The sequence below is a fragment of the Cherax quadricarinatus genome, unplaced genomic scaffold, assembly GCF_038502225.1.
Source record: "Cherax quadricarinatus isolate ZL_2023a unplaced genomic scaffold, ASM3850222v1 Contig440, whole genome shotgun sequence".
NCBI classification, from domain to species: Eukaryota; Metazoa; Arthropoda; class Malacostraca; order Decapoda; family Parastacidae; genus Cherax; species Cherax quadricarinatus.
This window is the reverse complement of record NW_027195466.1, coordinates 127501-144762: the sequence shown is the minus strand read 5'-3', so window position 1 is coordinate 144762 and position 17262 is coordinate 127501. Positions and strand designations below refer to the sequence as shown.

The window sequence follows — 17262 nt, the reverse complement described above, 5'->3', positions numbered from 1 at the left end:
TTTACGTGATAGGAGCTTTTTGCAGTTCTTGAAGAACAAGGAGTTCCACGAATCTAGGCCTGGGCCAGAGTGCATGGGCATGTCATTTATTGCCTTTTCGAAGTCATGTGGTATTAGGATAATATCAGAGATGTTTGACTCGACCAAATTCTGCGTCTCGGTCATAAAAAAATAATTTATGTCTTTAACCCTTAGTCTGGTTAGCGGCTCACTAAGCACCGAGTCATACTGGGACTTTAGTAACTCACTCATTTCCTTGCTGTCATCAATGTACATCCCATCTTATCTAAGCAGGGGTGCAATACTGGGATAGGAAAAGAAACATTTAAGTTTCTTTCAATTTCTTCCATGGCTTTTAATTCCTCCTGATTTTCATGTCTCCTGTAAGATTCATTAATCTTAAGTTCGATATTTGCTATTTGTCTGGCCAGTGCCTCTCTTCGTATATCAGTTATACTGGCCCCTTTCAGCACCTCTGTGATTTTTTGCCTTCGCCTATATAGGGAACATCTCTCTCTTTCTAGTTTACATCTTCTCTTCCTTTTTCTTAGAGAATATGCCTTGACATAGCTCAAGTGCAACAGAATTAATTCTTTCTAGGCAGCGGTGTGGATCCATGTTGTTTAGAATATCTTCCCAGCTTGTTTTATTTTGGACATGAATGACTTGATCCCACTATATGTTTTTGTTATTGAAGTTGAATTTGGTGAAGGCACCCTCAATCACATTTTGCTGGTCTGGGCTCCTGCACATACGTGTTTGTACCTCTCTTACGTTGTGATCTGAGTGTATTGTCTTTGATACGATTATATTTCGTATCAGATCATCGTTGTTATTGAAGATGAGGTCAAGTGTATTCTCTAATCTTGCTGACTCCGTTATTTGCTGGTTTAAGGTGAATTTGGTGCAGGGATTTAATAGTTCGTGTGTGTGTGAATTTTCATCTGAGCTGCCTCCTGGGGTTATCTCTGCTGAAACATTATTTGCTGCATTCCTCCATTTTAGGTGTTTTAAGTTGAAATCCCCCAAAAGCAAGATGACTGGGGCAGGAGCTGGAAGATTTTCCAGACAGTGGTCGATTTCCATAAGCTGTTCCTGGAATTGTTGGAAAATTGCATCTGGAGGCTTGTATACAACTACAGTGACAAAGTTTTGGTTCTCGATCTGTACTGCCTAAACTTCAACTACAAGGTTTGAGGTGTTTAGTAGTTCCGTGCATATAATCAACTCTGTGATATATAGGCCAACCCACCCCTTTTATGCCTGTTCACTCTGTCGCATCTGTATAGGTTATAACCTGGGATCCATATTTCGTTGTCAAAGTAATCATTTATGTGGGTCTCTGTGAAAGCCACAAACATTGCATTTAGTGTGGGTTACGTTGTGTGGATCACATAGTAGGGGTCACATTATGTGTATCATTTAGTGTGGGTCATATTGTGTGGATCACATAGTGTGGACCACATTCTTTGGATCACATAGTATAGTTCACATTGTGTCACTTAGTGTGGGGTCACACTGTGAGGATCACATAGTGTGGGTCACGTTTCGTGCATCACTTAGTGTGGGTCACATTGTGTGGATTACATAGTGTGAGTAACAATGTGTGTATTACATTGTGTGTATCACATAGTGTGGGTCACATTGTGTTGATCACATAGTGTGGGTCACATTGTGTTGATCACATAGTGTGGGTCACATTATCACAAACGGAAAGCTGAAAGCAAGAACACATAAGGCACGATGTTTTTTAACGAATCTTGGCTCAAAACATAATGATGGAGGTAGTTCATAATATCAACTCGATTGAGTAGACAGTTTTTCCAACAGTCTCATAGCTGAAGCAGAGTTTGAGTAATAAGATCCATATATAAAAGATGAAAGCAAACAATGTCCACCTCGGTCAAAAATTGAAAAATGCCACCAGTCTAAACACTGATGATTAAAGTTCCTTGGTTCACTTTACTACTGTAATGAGATGATCTTGGAATGCTGTAGCCAGCACTAGATCAGTGGTACGATTTTCCTAACGCCGGTTACCGTAGAGAAAATGAAAACAAAATCTCATCAAATAATAACAATTAAAAATTTACCAAGGAGAAGAAATTCGCAATCCGTAGCAGCAGTATATCATGTCAAAAGACTGATTTTTTATTCATTAACCTTAATTTTGTGGTCCTTGAAAGAACAATACGATTAGTTAAAGAAATATTTACACAAGTATTATAGTAGTTCTATATTTAGCATTCTCTTTAGTGTTCAGACATTTGTTAGTACCTGGAGTCTACCTGGAGGGTATTCCGGGGATCAACGCCCCCGCGGCCCGGTCCATGACCAGGCCACCCGGTGGATTAGGGCCTGATCAACGAGGCTGTTACTGCTGGTCGCACGTAGTCCAACGTACGAACCACAGCCCGGATGATCCGGTACTGACTTTAGGTATATGTCCAGCTCCCTCTTGAAGACAACCAGGGGTCTATTGGTAATTCCCTTTATGGCTGGTGGGAGGCTGTTGAACAGGCTTGTGACCCGGACACTTATGGTGTCCGGGGCATCGCCTGCCAAGTCTTTTGCTTTCGTAGGGAGTGATTTCTGTGTGCGGATTAGGGACCATCCCTCTCGGATTTTCCTGTGTAGTTTATGATGTATATCTCTTGCCTGCGTTCCAGTGAGTATAAAAGCATATTACGGAACATTTCCTCTATTAAGATCATGAATTTGTGAGTATTATTATTAATGTAAAACCAATTTATGGAATATTGCTTGAAGATAATGCAAACTTTACAACACTGATGTTCAAGATTAGTGCAGTGACCTGCGAGCAATTGCAATATTAAATGAAAAATCTGCATCAGCACAGGATCCACTGCTCATTGTTTGTAAAAACTAATTGCTGAAAGATAATGTGCCAATCATTTAATGCTCTTCTGGTTCTCTTCACTGTCATTATTTCTGTGGCCAGTGTTGACTGAAGCTTTTCAAGGATAAAGTTGATTAAATTTGATACGCGTCCGTTGTTTGTGCTGCACCCTAAGTCTATCTGAAAAAGTCATGTTACGGAATGCGACCGGATATAAGTCTTTGGTTGGTTGGCAGTTAATAACAGATGTGATGTGGCATAGGTGATAAAAGGCTGTGATAAGCGCAACATTCAGTAGAAGGACCTGGGGTCTCGTGGTGGTCAGAGCCAGGGAGGTCGCTTGATAAACACTGTTCAGCTGCTCAGTAGTCTCTAGCGTTCTCGTCCACCTACAAGGTTGGCACTACATACACGACCCTATTCAATTTTATACAAAAAAGTGTTAACGGTTGTCTGTAGGTATATTAATCATCTTTATTTCATGTATTTCAAACTTTTAATAGGTTTGTTGGTTTACGGAACTGTCTTCACAAATAGCAAATTCTCAAAGTCCAAATTAACGATTTTTTTGTTTCAATCATTATGTGGAAAATACTGTAAATATTTTCCAGAAATTCGGTATTTATATGTAAATAGATGGCCATACTGTATTTAATAATATTTATGTCATAGAAAACGGAGAGTCTGCGTCTGCGCAGAAGGAGACTGGCCATCTTGGTTTTGAATTTTGAACAAACGTTGGTGTAATGGGAAGAATTTTTCGTGCTCTAGAGGTTAAAATTGTGTTGACACCTCTCAAATAGGAGGCGAAATTGGTGGATGTGCATTCCTGCATAACTTGAGACCTCAGACGACTGGACAAGACAACTCCAGGAACCTCAGATAAGCTCTCTAGATTTGTGTGTAATTCTGGCCAGCATTATTTTCATAGATTTAGTTAGAGTGAGGTTTTCTGAGTATGATACACATTAATCTCCAGTCAAATTGGTGAGTGATATTAAGATATATTTTCCTTCTGTTATGTAATTGTGTATATATATAACCATTTATTATTTTTAATATACAGTCCAAAAATTTATATATTTACCAGTATTCCTGGTGTATGTATATTTCATTTAATTAATAGGTCCAGAGCAACTAGTGGTTATGACAGTGGTAGGTATCGAAGGGGGACATTTTTTGCGACCTAGGTGTCCCAAATTCCTACTTGTCTATGTAACATTGATAAATAATAATTATCTTTGTTATCATTTACTGTTATGTACATAATTAGTTACATTCAGATATATGCAATTTTCCACATTTAATTTGCCCGTTGGTCCTTCTTGAACCTGAGGTAATTAGTGAAGTCATTAATTAGTTAATTACTTAATAATTATATGTGAAATGATAGAAAGAGGTGGATGTTAAGTTCACAAATTTACTTCATGTGTAGTGGATTATAATTATTACAATATTAATTTTGATAAGTCAAGTCTGGCTAAGTTTATATTAATTTGTATAATATTAATTTGATAATACAATTCTGGCCAAGATATATATCGGTGTATGTGTAATTGATAAGGCAAGTGTTGCTAATTATATTAATGTGTATAATATCAATTTTGCTATGCCAAATTCTGGCAAGGATTTATATTAATTTGTATAATAATTTTGATGAGCCAAGTTTGTATTAATGTACATTTAAAATTTATATTACAATTTTTTACATGTAACTGCTGAGCTCAAGTAGCTGGGATTTATTTAAAAGGTAAATTGTATCAGTGTTATTGATTGGGTTGTATTTAATACATTGCATCATGGCTGAAAATGAGGAAATTGATGTAGAAGACAAGCATATGGAATATAGAGTAAAGAAAGCATCACTACAGGCTAGGAAAGTTCATGTAACCAAGGCATATAATAAGTGCTTGGAATTAATGAATCAAGAAACTGTGAATACTGATGATTTAAAATTGTATTTAGATGCTTTAGGTAATAGATATGATTCATACAAATTATATTACAACAAATATGAAGGAGATTTGTTAGTAAACTGTGTAGATGAGACTGAAGTAGATCAGTATTATGAATTAGAGGAAAAGATTCTTTCTTGTAAAGGTCAGGCCTTGAATAAATTAAAATGTGTAAACCAGGCAGTTGGTCAGTCTGCTCCAACAAATAATATGTCTTTGCAAAAAAATCCCAGAATTGTGTTTGCCTGTGTTTAATCCTGGAGAAAATTGGGAGGAATTTTGGTCAATTTTTAAAGCAGCTGTGCATGACAGGAGTGTTCTAGTCTGTGTAACTAAATTATTTTACCTCAAAGGACAAGTAAGAGGAGATGCTCACATACTCATACAAGCCTTTCCCAATGTGGATGACTCTTACAAGGAAGCAGTTGACTTGTTGAAGGTCATTTATGGTAATATAGAACAAAGTAGGTTGGATCTAGTGAATATCATTGTTAATTTAAAATCTCCAGATCACACTTGCAAAGGTTTACAACAGTTTAGAGTTAAACTGGAGAGCACTCTCAAAACTTTAAGTAATAAATATAATCTGAAGGAATCAGACTGGTTATTGAGTGCCATGGTACAGAATAAATTAAGCTGTAAAACACTTGAAGGGCTCTCGAACAAGTATCACAAGGGTTATTTTGGTCTGGAGGAAATAAGACTAGGTCTACAAGAATTAATTGCTCAGTTGCAGACCAGCTAACCAACTCATTTTAAAGATGAAACACATAATATCTCTGAGGTATCTGTTAAGTTTCACAAAGGGAAAAATGATCCCAGTGGTAATAATCAAAATTCATTTCCTAAAAATAGTTGCATAGGTACATATCAAGTAGCAAGAATCAGAAATAATGATTCTCCACAAGGTAAGAGGAATAAGTATCCTCCTAAGAGTAGCCCAGTTAATAAGAAACCAGTCAAAGAAAAGAGAAATTGTATTTTCTGCAAGGGTACTCATTCTTCTAAGAATTGCAATGCATACAATTCATGGAATGATAAAGTTGAAAGATTGGAGCAACTTGACAGATGTATCAGATGTTTAGGTAATCACAATGTTAGGGATTGTTATGCCAAATTAAACTTCTGTTATCAATGTCACAAAGGAAGACACCATATAGTCATGTGTAAAGGTCTATATGATAATGTTGATAATAATGATAATGTTGACAATCCTGACATAACAGTAGCTAATGTAAAAATTGCTGCTAATGTTAATAATGATGGTTTTGCTGAAGTAGCCTTACCTGTGTTACAGGTAAAAATTGATGATAAAAGGCATAAATCAAAAAATGTAACTGCATTATTGGACCAGGGATCCCAGTGTACTTTCATAAAACGTAAATGTCTTGATGGTATGAAAGTACAGATGGGAGATCCCACAACTTTAAAATTATCTGGTTTTCTCTCGGATAAAAGATCTCAATTGTATGACACCGTTTATGTAACTGTCAGGTTGAGCAATGAGAAAAAACGTGTTAATGCAGTAATTGTAGATAGACTTCCAGAGAAAATATCTACAGTAGGACTTAGTAAAGCTACAGAAAGACTTTCACATAATGTAAATTTAGCATCTTCTGGTGTAAGTGATGATTCTGTAGGCCCAATAAATATTTTAATAGATAGTGACTGTTATGCCTCCTTTGTAAAGGGTATGGTAAAGAAATGTGGTGTCACCCTTTTGAAGACTGCAGGAGGCCATGTAATGTATGGTAGGATTCCTCGTAATAATAATTCATGACTAGAGGAAACTACAAATACCATAACTGTGTGTCTTACTCATGAAATCGTACCCCAGTATAATTCTTCCATAGAGGGTGGTGTTGAGCCAGTGCATAAATTGTGGGAATTAGACAGCATTGGAATAAATGTAAATGAAGAAAGTCCAGACGATTCTTTTACTCAGGAGCAATACCTGAGAGATGTAAAATTTGAATCTGGACAATACTGGGTACGACTTCCGTGGAGACTGAACCATCCAGAATTGCCCACCAATTACAGAATGGCATATGGGCAGTTAAAGGCTCAGCTCCGCGAACTGAGTAAAACACCAGAATTGTTAACTGCCTATAATGATATAATTGCTGAACAGTTAATTAATAAATTTATAGAAGAGGTACCTCCTGAGCAAGCCAAAATTTATGGTCACTATTTGCCACATCACGGAGTGAAGAAGGATTCTAAGACCACTCCTCTGAGAATTGTGTTTAATTGTAGTGCCAGGAGTAACAAAAATGTATCTAGTTTAAATGACTGTTTGATGACAGGTCCGTCGTTGACGGAAAAATTAGGAGATATCTTATTAAATTTCAGGATGAAAAATTATGCCTTTACGGCTGACATAAGTAAAGCTTTCCTAAGAGTGGGTTTACAAGAGGCTGACCGGGATTGTACCCGCTTCTTATGGCCTGAGAATCCTAGTGACCCACTTAGTCCTCTGAAAACCTTTTGCTTGAGGAGCGTATTATTTGGTGCTACATCCAGTCCGTTCCTACTTCAAGCGACGATAAATGCACACCTTAAACGTATGGAAAGTCCATTGAGTAAAGTAATGAGCAAACAATTTTATGTGGACAATTTCCTTGGTGTAACGTCAACTGAAGAGGAACTGTTAATGACTTATGGAGAAGCTAATAAAATAATGCAAAGTGCAAATATGCCTCTGAGAGAATGGAATAGTAATTCGTCCAAATTGAAGGACAAAATAAGTAAAGATTACCCTGGAGATGAGGTGCCAAAATGTAGTAATGTACTGGGTTTAAATTGGGATACTAAGAGAGATTTGTTAATGTTAAAACCTAATAATTACAGTATGCCTAATAAATTAACTAAGAGAGTTTTGCTTGCTGAAGTTTTCAAATCTTTTGATCCACTAGGTTTAGTGTCACCCCTTACTATAAGAGGGAAATTATTAATTCAGGAAGCATGGAAACTTAAATGTGCTTGGGATGAAATTCTACCTGAGGAATTCATTAACAGGTGGGATGAATTAATTGGTGATTATGAAAAAATTCCAATGTTGGAGTTCCCATGCCAGGTGGCCAATCCAAATGGGAAAAATGTACTCCACATTTTTTGTGATGCTTCAAAATTGGCATATGGAGCAGTTGCTTATCTTCAATGTAATAGTGTTATTTCTCTTGTTATGTCTATGGCTAAAGTGTCTCCAATTAAATCACATACCTTAAATCAGTTGGAATTAACAGCCATTTATGTAGGTGTCAAATTAGCTAATTATATAAGAAATAAGTTGCAGGAGATAAATATTAGCGACACTGTAATTTGGTCTGATAATGAGGTATCCTTACAATGGATTTGTAATGGAAACAGTAAAATTGTGTATGTACAAAACAGAGTCGCTGAAATTAATCAGATGCAAGAGAAGTATAATAGTTTGGGTCAGCATGTGTTAACATTTAATCATATATCTGGTGAGGAGAATCCAGCTGATTTCTTGTCTCCAGGTTTACCTTATGCTAAATTTGTAAATGTTGTATCATGGTTTAAAGGACCAAGCTGGTTGGTAAATAAAGCTAATTGGCCTGTACAAAAGGCATATATTGCTTTTGTTGAAATTACTGTGACCACCGCTCCAGTAGTTTGTCCTTCTTTATCCATTGATATAAATAGGTATTCTTCTTTACCCAAACTGATCAATGTAACTAAGTTGGTGTTTGAATTTCTAAACAAGATAAATATTTCATATAAGTTTTCACATCCTCTTGAATATTGGATAAAGAGGGTACAGGAGGAAATCTATGGAAATGAGATTAAATTGATGATGGAAAGAAAAATTGTGAAAGGTTCTATAATAGAGAAATTGGGGCTGTATTTAGAGAACAATGTAATTAGGTGCAGAGGTAGGTTACAAAATGCTGAATTGGGTGATTATGCTAAACACCCTATTTGATTGTTCTAAATGCCCATAAAAATGTAATGCATGGTGGGGTACAAGATACCTTAAATTGTATTAGGGAAACTTTCTGGATTCCACAAGGATGGCAAAGTGTAAAAAGGGTGATTAAATCTTGTGTAATATGTTGCCGTGTGGATGCCAGATCCTATATGTACCCAGGTCCTCCACCATTGCCAAAGGAGCGTGTACAATTAGTGAAACCATTTGATGTAACAGGTGTAGACTATAGTGGTCCAATAATTTTAACAGGTACATCAAATGGTGTTCCACTGAAAGTGTATGTTTGTTTGTTCACCTGTACTGCTACTAGGGCAGTTCATTTAGAAGTGGCACAGGACTTGTCTGCAAAACAGTTTATACAGCTGTTTCGAAAATTTGCAGCTAGGAGATCCTGTCCGAGGTTGATGATAATGCCATAAATTTTGTAGCAGGTGCTCAACACTTGATAGAATTAAATAATAGTAACGATGTTCAATCTCTGTTAACTCAGCGAGGGTGTACCTGGAAATTTATTACTCCTAGAGCCCCTTGGCAGGGGGGGCTGTTCGAAAGACCGATAGGCACAGTGAAGAGGTGTCTCCGCAAAGTACTACACCGGAAGAGAATTAATTTGGAAGAATTCCGTGCACTGTTAGTGGAGGCAGAAAATCGTAAAAATAATAGGCCTCTCTCGTACATGAGTGATACACCTGATGCAGATGTATTAACACCTTCTCATCTAATATGTGGAAGGAAATTGGAAGCTGCCCCTGACTATAGAGATAATCCGGAAGAAAGTGATAAAGATTACAATGATGCGGCAGTGTTGTGTAATAAATTTAAAATGTTAAATAAAGTAATTGATCATTGGTCTAATGTGTGGCGTAAGGAATATCTTCTTACACTACGTGAACACTTTTATGGTGTGACAGAGGCAGTAAATCGACAGACCATTCAACCAGGTAACATTGTGTTAATTGACACTGAACATCGAACATTGTGGCCTCTGGGCAAAGTATTGACATTGTACCCAGATGCACAAGGTGTTGTCAGGAATGTCAAAGTGTTGTGTCGTGGCCAGGAAAGTTTATGCACAATTAATAAATTGATTCCCTTGGAATTAGGTGTTCAATCAAACGTAAATGAAAATCTGAGGGAAAGTGACACGAGTGATATGGAAGATAACGCAGACCAAGTGATGCCGGAAGATGAAATCTTAGTAAGACCTACTAGGAGTACAGCCACTCAAGCCAGAACTGGCTGGAATCGTCTCCTAAAGGAAGGAGTAATTTGAATCGTTTAGCAACGAACTCCGGCCCGCCGCAGTGTGGAAAATACTGTATATATTTTCCAGAAATTCAGTATTTATATGTAAATAGATGGCCATACTGTATTTAATAATATTTATGTCATAGAAAACGGAGAGTCTGCGTCTGCGCAGAAGGAGACTGGCCATCTTTGTTTGAATTTTGTACAAACGTTGGTGTAATGGGAAGAATTTTTCGTGCTCTAGAGGTTAAAATTGTGTTGACACCTCTCAAATAGGAGGCGAAATTGGAGGATGGGCATTCCTGCATAACTTGAGATATCAGACGACTGGACAAGACAGCTCCAGGAACCTCAGATAAGCTCTCTAGATCTGTGTGTAATTCTGGCCAGCATTATTTTCATAGATTTAGTTAGAGTGAGGTTTTCTGAGTATGATACACATAAATCTCCAGTTAAATTGGTGAGTGATATTAAGATATATTTTTCTTCTGTTATGTAATTGTGTATATATATATATATAACCATTCATTATTTTTAATATACAGTCCACAAATTTATATATTTACCAGTATTCCTGGTGTATGTATATTTCATTTAATTAATAGGTCCAGAGCAACTTGTGGTTATGACAGTGGTAGGTATCGAAGGGGGACATTTTTTGCGACCTAGGTGTCCCAAATTCCTATTGTCTATGTAACATTGATAAATAATAATTACCTTTGTTATCATTTACTGTTATGTACATAATTAGTTACATTCAGATATATGCAATTTTCCACACATTGTAATGATAAAATTCATTATCTTTTGACCACTAGCTTAATGTTTCAGTACCTTCTTATGGTTTAATTTAGATTTTAACATTCAATCCAGCAAAAAGTTGATTATCTTTGAAATACCGCAGAATTTCAATAATATTAGCATACACAGTTTGGCTATAAACTGCCTCTGGTGCCTTAAACTGGTGGCAATAGAACTATTCAAATTTTATCTTCTTTCTATCAAGAAAAACCACAGCAATGCTTTTAATAAAAACTCATTAATGCTTTTCGAATATTCTAACAAAAAAGTAATTGTAATAAAATGCATGTGAACTTATAATGCAGTTAACATTATTTTTCCTGCCTAGTGATGAGGCTGTGGGTGTTAATGAGCTGCCTGGGTGTGTTGCTGTTGATGTGCCAGCCAGACCCCAGCCACGCCCAGGACTGGAAGGATCTTATTAATCCTGTCGTCAACAAGTTAAAAGGGTACTAACTCCTCTTGGCTTCTCCAAAATACGTTTGGAAAATATTTGCCGTCCTGCTGTTGTGATTTTTTTATTTGTATGTTAAAAAGAGACTTAAAAAACTTTCTTTCCTAGATTACTGAAAGGTGGTATAGTTAAATTCCTGGACTTCCGCTGCCGCTACAGTGTCATTCTGCACAAGGACAAATCCCAGACTTACTTTACGGCCAAAATGTGGTGTCCGAGAATGTCCAGGGCCAAGGGTAAAGGTGAGTGTTCAGGTGGGAATATATATCTATATATATATATATGTTTATATATATTTATATATTTATATATTTATATATATATATATATATATATATGTATTTATTTATATATATATATATTTATATATATATATATATATATATATATATATGTATATATATATATATATATATATTTATTATTTATTATCACACTGGCCGATTCCCACCAAGGCAGGGTGGCCCGAAAAAGAAAAACTTTCACCATCATTCACTCCATCACTGTCTTGCCAGAAGGGTGCTTTACACTACAGTTTTTAAACTGCAACATTAACACCCCTCCTTCAGAGTGCAGGCACTGTACTTCCCATCTCCAGGACTCAAGTCCGGCCTGCCGGTTTCCCTGAATCCCTTCATAAATGTTACTTTGCTCACACTCCAACAGCACGTCAAGTATTAAAAACCATTTGTCTCCATTCACTCCTATCAAACACGCTCACGCATGCCTGCTGGAAGTCCAAGCCCCTCGCACACAAAACCTCCTTTACCCCCTCCCTCCAACCCTTCCTAGGCCGACCCCTACCCCGCCTTCCTTCCACTACAGACTGATACACTCTTGAAGTCATTCTGTTTTGCTCCATTCTCTCTACATGTCCGAACCACCTCAACAACCCTTCCTCAGCCCTCTGGACAACAGTTTTGGTAATCCCGCACCTCCTCCTAACTTCCAAACTACGAATTCTCTGCATTATATTCACACCACACATTGCCCTCAGACATGACATCTCCACTGCCTCCAGCCTTCTCCTCGCTGCAACATTCATCACCCACGCTTCACACCCATATAAGAGCGTTGGTAAAACTATACTCTCATACATTCCCCTCTTTGCCTCCAAGGACAAAGTTCTTTGTCTCCACAGACTCCTAAGTGCACCACTCACTCTTTTTCCCTCATCAATTCTATGATTCACCTCATCTTTCATAGACCCATCCGCTGACACGTCCACTCCCAAATATCTGAATACGTTCACCTCCTCCATACTCTCTCCCTCCAATCTGATATTCAATCTTTCATCACCTAATCTTTTTGTTATCCTCATAACCTTACTCTTTCCTGTATTCACCTTTAATTTTCTTCTTTTGCACACCATACCAAATTCATCCACCAATCTCTGCAGCTTCTCTTCAGAATCTCCCAAGAGCACAGTGTCATCAGCAAAGAGCAGCTGTGACAACTCCCACTTTGTGTGTGATTCTTTATCTTTTAACTCCACGCCTCTTGCCAAGACCCTCGCATTTACTTCTCTTACAACCCCATCTATAAATATATTAAACAACCACGGTGACATCACACATCCTTGTCTAAGGCCTACTTTTACTGGGAAAAAATTTCCCTCTTTCCTACATACTCTAACTTGAGCCTCACTATCCTCGTAAAAACTCTTCACTGCTTTCAGTAACCTACCTCCTACACCATACACTTGCAACATCTGCCACATTGCCCCCCTATCCACCCTGTCATACGCCTTTTCCAAATCCATAAATGCCACAAAGACCTCTTTAGCCTTATCTAAATACTGTTCACTTATATGTTTCACTGTAAACACCTGGTCCACACACCCCCTACCTTTCCTAAAGCCTCCTTGTTCATCTGCTATCCTATTCTCCGTCTTACTCTTAATTCTTTCAATTATAACTCTACCATACACTTTACCAGGTACACTCAACAGACTTATCCCCCTATAATTTTTGCACTCTCTTTTATCCCCTTTGCCTTTATACAAAGGAACTATGCATGCTCTCTGCCAATCCCTAGGTACCTTACCCTCTTCCATACATTTATTAAATAATTGCACCAACCACTCCAAAACTATATCCCCACCTGCTTTTAACATTTCTATCTTTATCCCATCAATCCCGGCTGCCTTACCCCCTTTCATTTTACCTACTGCCTCACGAACTTCCCCCACACTCACAACTGGCTCTTCCTCACTCCTACAAGATGTTATTCCTCCTTGCCCTATACACGAAATCACAGCTTCCCTATCTTCATCAACATTTAACAATTCCTCAAAATATTCCCTCCATCTTCCCAATACCTCTAACTCTCCATTTAATAACTCTCCTCTCCTATTTTTAACTGACAAATCCATTTGTTCTCTAGGCTTTCTTAACTTGTTAATCTCACTCCAAAACTTTTTCTTATTTTCAACAAAATTTGTTGATAACATCTCACCCACTCTCTCATTTGCTCTCTTTTTACATTGCTTCACCACTCTCTTAACCTCTCTCTTTTTCTCCATATACTCTTCCCTCCTTGCATCACTTCTACTTTGTAAAAACTTCTCATATGCTAACTTTTTCTCCCTTACTACTCTCTTTACATCATCATTCCACCAATCGCTCCTCTTCCCTCCTGCACCCACTTTCCTGTAACCACAAACTTCAGCTGAACACTCTAACACTACATTTTTAAACCTACCCCATACCTCTTCGACCCCATTGCCTATGCTCTCATTAGCCTATCTATCCTCCAATAGCTGTTTATATCTTACCCTAACTGCCTCCTCTTTTAGTTTATAAACCTTCACCTCTCTCTTCCCTGATGCTTCTATTCTCCTTGTATCCCATCTACCTTTTACTCTCAGTGTAGCTACAACTAGAAAGTGATCTGATATATCTGTGGCCCCTCTATAAACATGTACATCCTGAAGTCTACTCAACAGTCTTTTATCTACCAATACATAATCCAACAAACTACTGTCATTTCGCCCTACATCATATCGTGTATACTTATTTATCCTCTTTTTCTTAAAATATGTATTACCTATAACTAAACCCCTTTCTATACAAAGTTCAATCAAAGGGCTCCCATTATCATTTACACCTGGCACCCCAAACTTACCTACCACACCCTCTCTAAAAGTTTCTCCTACTTTAGCATTCAGGTCCCCTACCACAATTACTCTCTCACTTGGTTCAAAGGCTCCTATATATGTCGTGCCGAATAGGCAGAACTTGCGATCTTGGCTTAAATAGCAACGCTCATCTTGCCAAATAGGACAAGTGAAAATTTGTGTATGTAATAATTTCGCCAAAATCATTCTGAACCTAACGAAAAAAATATATTTCACTGTGTTTGTTTAGTATTAAATTATTGTAAACAAATCTAAAATATATTTAGTTGGGTTAGGTTAAAAAAAATTGTTCTTGTTATAATAAGGTTAGGTAAGTTTTCTAAGTTCCTTTTGGTGCAAAATTATAAATTTTTACATCAACATTAACGAAAACAATATATCTTTAAACGTATAAGAGAAAATTTTAAAAAGGACTTAATTTTAAATGAGTTCTTGCTAATTGACCAGTTTTACATATTCGGCACGACATATATATATATATATATATATATATATATATATATATATATATATATATATATATATATATATATATATATATATATATATATATATATATATATCGTGCCGAATAAGCAGAACTTGCGATCTTGGCTTAAATAGCAACGCTCGTCTTGCCATATAGGACAAGCGAAAATTTGTGTATGCAATAATTTCGCCAAAATCATTCTGAACCTAACAAAAAAAATATATTTCACTGTGTTTGTTTAGTATTAAATTACTGGAAACAAATCTAAAATATATTTAGTTGGGCTAGGCGTTTTCTAAGATTCTTTTGGACCAAAATTAAATTTTTTTTACATTAACGTTAATGAAAAAAATATATCTTTACAGAAAATTTTAGAAAGGACTTAATTTTAAATGAGTTCTTGCTAATTGACCAGTTTTACATATTCGGCACGACATACATATATATATATATATATATATATATATATATATATATATATATATATATATATATATATATATATATATATATATATATATATATATATATATATGCAAGGAATTCGCAAGAGCAGGCGAAATATACACAAACACTAAACGTATAACGTATAAGAGAAAATTTTAGAAAGGACTTAATTTTAAATGAGTTCTTGCTAATTGACCAGTTTTACATATTCGGCACGACATATATATATATATATATATATATATATATATATATATATATATATATATATATATATATATATATATATATATATATATATATACAAGGAATTCGCAAGAGCAGGCGAAATATACACAAACACTAATCTCTGGCTGAAGGAGACTCGAACCTACGAACCTTGGAACAAGGTACGCAGTGCTTTACCAATCTACCCACACTGGACCAATACCTTTGAGTCCAGTTTGCGCTAGACTTTGATCCAAGGCAGCCAGCCTTGGATCAAAGTGTTGCGTGTTGCGTGTTGTAAAAGTCAACTAAAATGCCGGGAACAATGGGCTAGTAGCCCCTTTTCCTGTAATAATTACTAAAAAGAATAAGAAGAAGAAAATTGTCAAAGTGGGAAGTCTGAATGTGCGTGGATGTTGTGCAAATGATGAGAAAGAGATGATTGTGGATGTTATGAATGAGAAGAAGCTGGATGTCCTGGCTTTAAGAGAAACAAAGCTGAAGGGGGTGGGTGAGTTTCAGTGGAAAGGAATAAATGGGATTAGGTCAGGGGTTTCAAATAGAGTTAGAGCTAAAGAAGGAGTAGCAATAATGTTGAAGGATAAGTTATGGCAGGAAAAGAGGGACTATAAATGTATTAATTCAAGGATTATGTGGAGTAAAATTAAGGTTGGATGTGAAAAGCGGGTTATAGTAAGCGTATGTGCACCTGGAGAAGAGAGAAGTGTAGAGGAGAGAGAGAGATTTTGGGAAATGTTGAGTGAATGCGTGGGGAGTTTTGTACCAAGTGTGAGAGTAATGGTGGTTGGGGATTTCAATGCTAAAGTGGGCAAAAATGTTGTGGAGGGAGTAGTAGGTAAATTTGGGGTGCCAGGGGTAAATGAAAATGGGGAGCCTTTAATTGAGCTATGTGTAGAAAGAGGTATGGTAATAAGTAATACATATTTTATGAAGAAGAGGATAAATAAATATACAAGGTATGATCAGCACGTTATGAAAGTAGTTTGTTAGATTATGTATTGGTGGATAAAAGGTTGATGGGTAGGCTCCAGGATGTACACGTTAATAAAGGGGCAACTGATATATCGGATCATTATTTAGTTGTAGCTACAGTTAGAGTAAGAGGTAGATGGGAAAAGAGGAAAATGGCAACAACAAGCAAGAGGGAGGTGAAAGTGTATAAACTAAGGGAGTAGGAAGTTCGGGTGAGATATAAGCAACTATTGGCAGAAAGGTGGGCTGGTGAGTATGAGTAGTGGCGGTGGGGGGGGGGGGGGTTGAAGAGGGTTGGAATAGTTTTAAAAATGCAGTATTAGAATGTGAGCCAGAAGTTTGTGGTTATAGGAGGGTGGGTGCAGGAGGAAAGAGGAGTGATTGGTGGAATTATGAAGTAAAGGGAGTGATAAAAGAGAAAAAGTTAGCTTATGAGAAGTTTTTACAAAGCAGAAGTGTTATAAGAAGAGCAGAGTATATGGAGAGTAAAAGAAAGGTGAAGAGAGTAGTGAGAGAGTGCAAAAGGAGAGCAGATGATAGAGTGGGAGAGGCACTGTCAAGAAATTTTAATGAAAATAAGAAAAAAATATGGAATTAGTTAAACAAGTTAAGAAAGCCTAGAGAGCGAATGAATTTGTCAGTTAAAAACAGAGTAGGGAAGTTAGTAGATGGGGAGATGGAGGTTTTGGGTAGATGGCGAGAATATTTTGAGGAACTTTTAAATGTCGACGAAG

The 17262-nt window shown here is 36.7% G+C and overlaps 1 protein-coding gene across 1 annotated transcript in view; it reads left to right on the top strand.

Moving 5' to 3' along the window:
• LOC128692891 (uncharacterized) overlaps positions 1-17262 on the top strand; it is a 39044-nt gene that overhangs the window by 17968 nt on the left and 3814 nt on the right. Inside the window, exons 2-3 of the mRNA XM_070080431.1 lie at positions 11148-11268; positions 11382-11515. Coding sequence (XP_069936532.1) covers positions 11150-11268; positions 11382-11515 — 253 coding nt within the window. The 5' untranslated portion in view covers positions 11148-11149. The remainder of the gene's footprint in view (positions 1-11147; positions 11269-11381; positions 11516-17262) is intronic.